An 11,203-nucleotide genomic window follows, 5' to 3' on the forward strand; every position below is an offset into this window, starting at 1 on the left:
TAGTTGTCTTCCTTTCTGTCTTCCACCTCAAATAGGGACAAATTAGCTTTCGTGTAGCTTTGTACGAAATCCAACGAACAAACAATCCTCTTTTCTTTCATCATCTCTTTGATCATATAATTTCTTTCGTTGTTTGTAACAGACGGCTTTTATACAATTGTCCTATATGTGAAACTAAAGCACCGTTCTCTACAGTGCAAAATCATTTGGCTCATTTTTGGATCTCTTTGTATTTGGTAAGACCGCCATTCTTAGAATCTGGCTCGTCGAGCTTTTGTAAAATCCATCTAGTGTTTATTACAAGGTCAAATTTTATGTTTCATCACGGGTAGTAGTTGGGGGGCAGGAAACTCTGGTTATTGGTCTTTGTCCCGTTAAGCAAAAAAAAAACAAACAAATTGTTGGTTTATTTAACCCTTCATCAGAGGCCGATATTTTCAGATTTGTGTTAGCACAAAAAATACCATTTTTATGGTAACGGAGTCCAGCTTATAAAAGTCACAGTTCAACCATGTTAGGATGGTCCTTGAAGTAACAACATTTCTTTCTCCCCAGTTGTTAAGTTCAACCTGATCAATGAAAACCTTCTGGTTGTGGTGGCGCTATTTAATTGTAATAAGTTAAATCAACAATGTCAAAATCCGAAGAAATTCTGAAAGCTAGTAAATCCATTGTTGGTGATAAAAATCCCAGGTTACTGCAATTTGTTTTTAAATTTCAATTGTTCATTACCGATTCCAAGGTATTTAACATTCAAATCTTGATTTTTTTTTCAATTGACCTGATGTTTTTCATGTAGTATTGTAATAACAATATTAACTTTAGGAACTAGAAAGAACACTAAAAAACATAACGGGATTATAAGAAACGCTTTCATAATACTTTACAGAGTGAACATCATTAGTTATAATTACTAAAACCTCGTATTTCAGCCTCGTATTAAAATAGTGTGTAAAGTAGAAAGAGCTTGCAATACACTTGTACCATTGAAATCAACGTGTGTCCAGACGAATAGACCGTGTAATATTCGTGATAAAACCCACACTAAACTGTATTAATTTTGATTAATCTATTACACTTTTAACATTTTATATCTGATTTCCATACCTCTGCTTTGACAACTCTAACCTCTACTCATTAGACTCAAACGAAGTTTAAACTAGTTCTACTCGTTAGACTCCATCCAAGTTTAAACTGTTTCTATTCATAGACTCAGACCAGTTTTAAACAGCTCTGCTGATCCTCTTTTTTTTTCTTCAAACTTTTTTCCATCCTGTTGATAAGCGAATTCAAAAGAACATATACTTTAGTCCAACATCATATGATTGTTTTCTTTACTGTGCTTTGACTTGTTGATACAACCATACATAAACAATACACTTATACATGAAAAACAATTACACGTCAGCTAGGTAGGTTTAAACCTAGTTTGTGTTTAATGAATAGAAAACGTTTAAACTTTGATGGAGTCTAACGAGTAGAGCTGATATAAAACTGGTCTAAGTCTAACGAGTAGAGCTTGGAGCTGGTTCAAACCTCGTTTGAGTCTAATGAGTAGAGTTGGTTTAAACCTAGTTTGAGTTTAATTAATAGAGTTTTTCAAACCTGGTTTGAATGTAATGAGTAGAACTGGTTTAAACTTGGTTTGTGTTTAATGAGTAAATATGACTGGCTTAAGCCTGGTTGGATTCTAATTAGTAAATCTGGCTTATGGCTTGTTTGATTCTAATGAGTGGATTTGGCTTAAGCCTGGTTTGATTCTAATGAGTAGATTTGGCTTAAGCCTGGTTTGATTCTAATGAGTAGAGTAGATTTAAACCTGTTTTGAGACTGTTAATAGTTATTTTAAACTTGGTCTGAGCCTATTTAGTAGGGTTAGTTTAAACCTAGATTGAGTCTGATGGCTAGAGCTGATATGAACCGGGTTAGATGCAAATTAAAAATTGTCAAATTCTCACAAACCCTTTACTACAGGGTGGTTATAAGGTCAGTATGAATACTTGAAAACTGTCAGATATACGGTTGAAATACGTTTCGTACATGCTTAAGGAATCACAGTCATTGCTTTCCAGAAATGACACTAGGATGAGCTACTGTAGCAGTTGTTGAATGTTGTCACCATTATTGTCGTGTATATTAACAATTCTATTGGATATTACATTATGTAACATTTTCTAAAGAATCACAAGAACCTCTGTCACAAAGACATTCATTTGATGCTGGATCATGACATATTCAGAAAGTCCCATAAATAGTAGTCAACAGAGGGGGGGGGGTCAGCGGAACGTAGTGGCCAGTCATTATTGAAGTAGTGGCAGAGAACCCGGTACTATACATAAGCATCTGTACAAAAAATTTACACACAAAGACAAACATACATCTGTATACATAGATTTATACAATAATACATTCGTGGTTTGTGAAATTATATTTTGGTCTCAAATGTGAGATTGTAGATCTTAGACCGAGTAGCACAAATAAGGAGTACAGAGATTACACTCTGACTTTATTATGATATTTACTTTTACAATTGTTATTCAACATCTACGTGAGATGAATTTGCATAGCATTGCAGGTGGTAGTAATCGTTGCTACGGCAACAATGACGTTCGTATGGGATTTGTCTTAATTAATCATTCTTAAGTACGTGTAAAAGATAAAAGGGGATGTTTAACCGGCCGTTTTCTGGACACTGACTGTTGTCACTATACTTGTCACTGCTATATTGATAAAAAAAAAATCAAAAACAATTAATTTAGTAAATTAGGTGGATAAAATATTAATATAAATAGATAATCAACGTAGAATAAGGTGGATAAAATATTAGTATAAATAGATAATCAACGTAAAATAAGGTGGATAAAATATTATAATAAACAGATAATCAACGTAAAATAAGGTGGATAAAATATTAATATAAATAGATAATCAACGTAAAATAAGGTGGATAAAATATTAATATAAATAGATAATCAACGTAAAATAAGGTGGATAAAATATTATAATAAACAGATAATCAACGTAAAATAAGGTGGATAAAATATTATAATAAACAGATAATCAACGTAAAATAAGGTGGATAAAATATTAATATAAATAGATAATCAACGTAAAATAAGACAAAATTTATCCAAAAAATGAAACGTTGAAAAGCTACGTAATAACCTCAACCTAATCATAAAAAAAATCAGGCAAAGGCCAAAACATCGTTTGTACTTCCAAAAGTAACCCCTGAGTTTAGAAATGAACAAACTTCCAAAAGTACTTGACAAAAAAGGCTGCCTAACCCCTGAGTATAGAAATGAACAAACTTCCAAAAATACTTGACAAAAAAGGCTGCGTAACCCCTGAGTTTAGAAATGAACAAACTTCCAAAAATAATTGACAAAAAAGGCTGCGTAACCCCTGAGTTTAGAAATGAACAAACTTCCAAAAGTACTTGACAAAGAAGGCTGCGTAACCCCTGAGTTTAGAAATGAACAAATTTCCAAAAGTACTTGACAAAGAAGGCTGCAACCCCTGAGTTTAGAAATGAACAAACTTCCAAAAGTACTTGACAAAGAAGGCTGCGTAACCCCTGAGTTTAGAAGTGAACAATCTTCCAAAAGTACTTGACAAAAAAGGCTGCGTAACCCCTGAGTTTAGAAATGAACAAACTTCCAAAAGTACTTGACAAAAAAGGCTGCGTAAACCCCTGAGCTTAGAAGCTGGTTACAATGCGCTAATGACAGAACTCCTCAACTTTACGATCCGCCGAAAATTAATAAAACACCTAAGAAGTTTGTTAGTTTGAAGTTAAGCACAAAGCTACACAATGGGCTATCCGTGCTCTGCCTCCACGGGTATTGAAATCCGGTTTCTAGCGTCTGGGGGGGAGGGGCTAACGCGTTTCATAAAGTCAACATATTCTTCCTTTATCTATTACCAAGTATCTGACCTGGATTATTTCAGCATAGAATAACTTTGATAACACCATCAATAACACCTCACATTCTATTGACTCCTTAACAAAATTGGATTCAAAACACAAAATGGTACGTTTTGATGTGCAAGATCTATATATCCAAATACCAAGAGAATAAAACCTTCCAATTTGCTATTGTACTAATTATCATAAACCTAAAACGTAAAATGTCCACATCTTCGTCAAACCTTATTTAGCCTCACCACGAAGTTCGAATTTAAATTCACTGACATCACCAATTGTCAAATCATCGGTGTCTATATCGGCGGGACATTATAAAGAAAACAGGCCTTAAACACGGTCATCTCCAAACCCTTATATTGGTTGAGATATGTCGACAATGTTTTCTGCGGATTCAATTCTGACAAAGAAACACAAAGATTCTATAACCACATGAAAGACCTACATCCTCCCAATATTCATTTTACAATTGAAAACGAAGAACATTTCCCCATAATCGTTCTAAGCATTCCCATCATAAGAAAACAATCAAAAATTGAGACTAAAATTCATAGAAAAATAATACCTTAACTGGAAATCCGTACAACAAAAACTAGGAAGTGTATTATGCAAATAGCATATAATATATGTTCTGGAAACAATTTGGACGATGAACTATAAAGAATTTCTGAAATCTTCATTAAAAATAGCTATCCGGAAGAAGCTGTTAAACATAATCGACACATCCAAAAAACAAAAATAGCTATCCGGAAGAAGCTGTTAAACATAATCGACACATCCAAAAAACAAAAATAGCTATCCGGAAAAAGCTGTTAAACATAATCGACACATCCAAAAAACAAAAATAGCTATCGGAATAATTTGTTAAACATAATCGACACATTCAAAAAACAAAAATATCTATCCTGAAGAAGCTGTTAAACATAATCAACACATCCAAAAAACAAAAAAACAGCTATCCGGAAGAAGCTGTTAAACATAATCGACACATCCAAAAAACAAAAATAGCTATCCGGAAAAAGCTGTTAAACATAATCGACACATCCAAAAAACACAAAAACAGCTATCCGGAAGAAGCTGTTAAACATAATCGACACATCCAAAAAACAAAAATAGCTATCCGGAAGAAGCTGTTAAACATAATCAACACATCCAAAAAACAAAAAACAGGTAAGTCTTAAAAGATGAAAAATTCAACTTCATCACCACTACAATTTCTTATGTGAAACACATTAACAAACATCTAATTGGATTATTTAACATCGACATAAAACCACAATCATAAAAAAAACAAGTATTAAAATCAAGAACCTTATCACTAACAACTATTCCACTAAAAATTAAAACAACGGGGTCATCTACAAAATCAAATGCAGTTCAAATAAACATTTTCATAACAAAAAAACCTGGAGAGAAATGAGGAACATCTTAAAGGATCCTCGCATTTTATGAACATCTCACAGAAACAAGACATCATATCATTGAAAACAATGTCCATGTCATCCGATGTGAACCGGACATCAGAAGAAGAAAAAAAAAGCTGAGCCACTACTGATAAAGTCATCAAAGCCAACGCTAAATAAATATCCAGGAACATCTCATTATCTCCGAAGTTTCTACTGTAAAAACTGATCTTATGTATTCTTGAATTCATCAATCTAATATTTGATCTAACCATCTCGATTGTTATTATGTTGTTCGTATAGATAAATGACAATTGTTGGGTTTAGAATACTAATTTCAGAAGATATAACTTGCGTATTGCCCTCAGTGGACTGAATGTAATATCTGGCCATATTATTTATTATCTATTATTCTGTTTCTTTGAGAGTAATTCTATTCCCACATCTGGTTGTAAACGGAGAATGGTAGTTTCAAATCCGGAACGTATATGACTTTTAATGTTTATAATCTTTTATTCAATGTGGCTCTTCCCCCAGTAGCTTAGCGATAGTCTACGTGCTTACGAAACTAAAATTCGGGTTTCGATATCCGTGGTGAGCAGAGCACAGATAGCCTATTGTGTAGCTTTCTGCTTAACAACAAACAAAATTCACACGCGAGGCTTACGAATAGAAATTAAGATTGATAGAGATGTATCCTACTGCTGTATTGATCCTCCTTCAGCAACCACCTCTGTCACTAAGATATCTCATCCGACTTGTAGTTTGAACCTTAGTTTCAATTGTGCAACGCTTTTGGTTTTGGGCTTTATTGTATTTATAAAATTGAATGTTAATGTGGATGTGTATACATTGGTTACACAAATATAAATTTAAAATTTAGAATAAATGAACATAAGAGAAATGTTAAAACAAAAGTGAAACTGAACATGAAAGTTATACTGGTCATGTAATCCAGTGGGGAAAAAAACATTGTTTTGGCTCAATTGAATAATATTAAGGTTTTAAATATTGGAGAAACAATAGAAATAATGCAACACAGTAAAATAATTATACGTTAAATATGGATGAAGAGTTAGAAAATCAGAAAATGTGTAGATGGCATGATCTTTTTTAAGTATGAAACTAAGTAGTCATGTGACGTGGCTTTTTGTATTTATATGGTGGCACATTATTTATTTTTCACACTACTGAGGATGCTAGCGTTGTAAGTCCGTAGACATACCGCTGTACCACTGGGGGGGGGGGGGCTACTTAGTATGACGTGAATCGACGTAGAAATGTGCAGAGTGGTTTTTAATATCGTTGATCGGTCTCAGAATAAAGATTTTAATTGTGTACTAAACAACGTTGATCGTTTGAGTATTTTAATATTATTTAAATATTTACACAAGTTCTTTGAATTTTAACCATTTAATATTATAAACACATGGTTTATGTGGTTCAAAGTCAATAATAAAACCATTATCTGCTGTATATCGGTCTCGTTAGTCCAGTTAAGTTGGCAATGGAGTACAGCTGGGTGAAGCTTTCTTACAAATCCATCTTCGTCCTCATGGAAGAGGTTGCCAAGATCAGTTTCCACAGAGGTTTTAGTTACTTTCCGATATTGGAAACCTCGACAGTCTGAAACAATATTTTACACTGGAAAACAAGGAACTTGGATGTACTTAGGAAAACAGTTTGCATTATACTGGCACATAAAGTCTGGAAAAAAGAGTTTTGTGTTCTTTGTTTTTGTTCTCAGTTATCTTAGTTTGTTCTGTTTCCCATCTAGCTATCATAAATAACTTATAGCAACTGTAATTTTGTGAAAAGTCCAATGTGCTTTGGGGGAAATATATAATCGTGAGAGGGCAATTAATTACAAAGAAACTAGAAAAAATAAAATAGTGAGAAAACTAAACCACGAAGAAGCTTAAAAAATCAAATAGTGAGGAAACTAAACCACGAAGAAGCTTAAAAAATTTTTAAGCTTCTTCGTGGTTTAGTTTCCTCACTATTTAATTAAATAGTGAGGAAACTAAACCACGAAGAAGCTTAAAAAAAAATAGTGAGGAAACTAAACCACGAAGAAGATTAAAAATTAAATAGTGAGGAAACTAAACCACGAAGAAGCTTAAAAATTAAATAGTGAGGAAACTAAACCACGAAGAAGATTAAAAATTAAATAGTGAGAAAACTGAACCACGAAGAAGCTTAAAAATTAAATAGTGAGGAAACTAAACCACGAAGAAGCTTAAAAAATTAAATAGTGAGGAAACTAAATGACAGTCTTACCCTATATAAAAATTTTAAGAGCATCTACGTAGTTTACGTTATGCTGAATTTTAAGGTACGTTTACGTAGCTTACACTGTACGAAATTTTATGGAGCGTTTGTCTAGCTTACACTGTACAGAGATTTAAGGAACGTTTGTCTAGTTTACACTGTACGAAGTTTTATGGAACGTTTGTCTAGCTCACACTGAACGAAGTTTTGTGGAACGTTTGCCTAGCTTACACTGTACAGAGATTTAAGAAACGTTTGTCTAGCTTACACTGTACAGAGATTTAAAGAACGTTTGTCTAGCTTACACTGTACAGAGATTTAAGGAACGTTTGTCTAGCTTACACTGTACAGAGATTTGAGGAACGTTTGTCTAGCTTACACTGTACAGAGATTTAAGGAACGTTTGTCTTGCTTACACTGAACGAAGTTTTGTGGAACGTTTGCCTAGCTTACACTGTACAGAGATTTAAGAAACGTTTGTCTAGCTTACACTATACAGAGATTTAAGGAACGTTTGTCTAGCTTACACTGAACGAAGTTTGTGGAACGTTTGTCTAGCTTACACTGTACAGAGATTTAAGGAACGTTTGTCTAGTTTACACTGTACGAAGTTTTATGGAACGTTTGTCTAGCTCACACTGTACAGAGATTTAAGGAACGTTTGTCTAGCTTACACTGAACGAAGTTTGTGGAACGTTTGTCTAGCTTACACTGAACGAAGTTTTGTGGAACGTTTGTCTAGCTTACGCTGTACAGAGATTTAAGGAATGTTTATCTAGCTTACACTGTTCAGAAGTTTAGGAAACGTTTGTGAAGTATATTCCCTTACTAAGTATAGCATTACCCGTTTTTTTTCACAGCCTTCAGCGTTACTGTTCATAATTCAAAGAATCTTAACATGCGTTTTTCTCTTTGTCATATTTTTTCAATAAAGTTCCAAGTGTTTTGGGGAGTTTGTTCTAAGTTTTTTAACCTGTTGGTAATACATTTTTCTTCTTTCTTCGTAGGTATGATGTACCGTAGTCAACTAAACCTAACCTGCGTGGATAAAAGAAACGATTTGTTCGTCATTATTTGTGTAAAAATGTAACCCGTCACAGTTTTGTTTGAGTTTTAGAATTAAGAAACTGTCGCTTTAGTCCGGAATTTTTGGAACACTGGCTTCATCAGTTCCTCATTATCGTATGTGTATAAACAAACAAAAAAAAACTTTCTGAAATTCTGTTTTGGCAATATCTTCACGCTTTATCTGATTTAAAAATATCGATTGCGAAGGAAGTCTTGTGAACAATTGGCTGCTTAAAGCCGTGAGTTGTTTATGTCTTTTTAAGCAAAACATCCAGGAGATTTTTTTCTTTCTCAACAGAGAAATAAAAATCATTACGTGTTGACGTAAGGAAACAAAGATGGCTGCCAAAGCTGTAGAAAGATGTAAATCTCCCGAAGAGGCTCAGCTGCTGAGTCCAAAGCCAAAGGAGAATACCGAGCAATTGACGATTGAAGTCAGGTACGAGGGGCCAAGAATTTGCACTTCGAACCGACTAAAACCGAAAACAGCCGAAGCTCCCGAAGTTCTTGACGAAACTCACAACCACTTAAACGGAGATCAGCTAGGATCTGTGACTACAGAAAGACAGTTAGTAAAGAACATTGTAATCTTGGGGATAGCTTTCGCTTGTGTGTTTAGCTCATTTTCAGCGTTACAAAGCCTTCAGAGCTCACTGTTTCAACAAAGTGCGCTAGGCCTAAAAGCATTGTGTTGTGTTTACGGCCTAACAGTTATTTCAACATTATATGCCCCGATTTTTGTGCACAAAGTGACTCCCAACTGGGCCATCACGCTCTCTTTCGTCATGGTGGCGCTGTTCACTTCCACTTTCTTTTATCCTCGATTCTACACTCTTGTTCCCAGTGCTGTTCTAGTAGGACTGACTTTTGGACCTCTTTTCAGCGCCCAAACATCATTTCTCATGCACTTGGTATCCAAGATCACGTGTTTGACAGAAGAAATCCGTGAGAAAGTCCAGCAACGCTTTTTGCGGCTTTTTTACCTTTTGTATAACCTCAGTCGCATTATAGGGAACTTATTGACAGCTCTGGTTCTACGGTACTCAGGTGACGTCTATGTCTACATGACAAAGAAACTTCACCATTATGACCACACCCCATCAATGACAGTCAGCTACCAGCTACACGATACTCAGATGTCTGTTTCCTTGTCAAGAGATGTCACGGGGCCATCTTTTTGCCGTAACGTTGAATGTCAAACTGGTGAAGTTTTAAGAAGTACACCAAACTTCATTTTTCTTCTCCCATCAAATACCAGTTTCGTGCTTGTCAGTATTTACTTAGGCTTAGTCCTTACAGGAGTTGCCCTGGTGGCGACCATGTTGGATAAGTTTGAAGTCTATGTTTATCAGGATCCTCTAGAGAGGTCACTGTGGTCAAGAGCTCTTAGAAAAATGGCCGTATTGTTGTTTGACCCTAATCAACCTTTGCTGCTTCCACTGGTATTTTTTATCGGAATGGAGCAAGGATTCATATATGCTACTTTTACACAGGTAATTTTGTTTATGTATGAAATGACTTTTAATAAGGGTTTTTTGTTTAATTTGATTTTTAAAACAATGTTGATTATTATTCTTTATTTGGTAAGAAGTTAAAGTTCTTATTAATTTAATGTTTGTGTACATGATGATTATTCAAGTCTAAACATGTAGTTGTTATTTAGATATCTATGAATATTGTGTGCTTGGGTCACTTTATGGATATTGTCTGTTCTATATGATGAGGGATCATTTTTTGTGTGTTTAGCAAATAATATTGTTGTTCTTTTCATTCATGGATATTGTTTTTTTTTCAGGTATTCATTGATAATATCGGTGTAGATATTCATTAACCCTCTGTCCATGTATTCATGAATATTGCTTGTCTAGAAAATCATATTCTATTTATTTAAATAGACATTACATAAACACACGTGAACTTAGTTCAATATATATGGTGGGCTTACGGTAAACCCGCATTATCATCACTTGAAATAAACAAGTGTACGGCTTAATCTATACACACGTCGTTGAAATAGACAAATAATTATATTAGATATCTTATACAACACTAACTACTGAAACAACCTGATTAGTGAATGTTTGAAATTGGAGTAACTATTGATTAAACCTCAGATAAGTTAAGTTAATTTCGTAATGACGTTGGTCTGATTTTTATAATTTAAGCTAGTTTTGTAATGACGTTGGTCTGATTTTTATAGTTTAAGCTAGTTTTGTAATGACGTCGGTCTGATTTTTATAATTTAAGCTAGTTTTGTAATGACGTTGGTCTGATTTTTATAGTTTAAGCTAGTTTTGTAATGACGTCGGTCTGATTTTTATAATTTAAGCTAGTTTTGTAATGACGTTGGTCTGATTTTTATAGTTTAAGCTAGTTTTGTAATGACGTTGGTCTGATTTTTATAGTTTAAGCTAGTTTTGTAATGACGTTGGTCTGATTTTTATAGTTTAAGCTAGTTTTGTAATGACATTGGTCTGATTTTTATAGTTTAAGCTAGTTTTGTAATGACATTGGCCTGATTATATAAAGTGATTAC

General features: G+C 34.0%; 1 protein-coding gene across 1 annotated transcript in view; it reads left to right on the forward strand.

Annotated features, from left to right (window-relative positions):
• Positions 1-10,498, forward strand: part of LOC106468770 (UNC93-like protein) — an 18,902-nt gene extending 8,404 nt beyond the window's left edge. The window contains exons 2-3 of the mRNA XM_013929211.2: positions 8,607-10,160; positions 10,463-10,498. Of these exons, the coding sequence (XP_013784665.1) occupies positions 9,006-10,160; positions 10,463-10,498 (1,191 nt within the window). The 5' untranslated portion in view covers positions 8,607-9,005. The remainder of the gene's footprint in view (positions 1-8,606; positions 10,161-10,462) is intronic.
• The last annotated feature ends 705 nt before the right edge of the window (positions 10,499-11,203 follow it).

The sequence above is a fragment of the Limulus polyphemus genome, unplaced genomic scaffold (assembly GCF_000517525.1).
Source record: "Limulus polyphemus unplaced genomic scaffold, Limulus_polyphemus-2.1.2 Scaffold3157, whole genome shotgun sequence".
NCBI classification, from domain to species: Eukaryota; Metazoa; Arthropoda; class Merostomata; order Xiphosura; family Limulidae; genus Limulus; species Limulus polyphemus.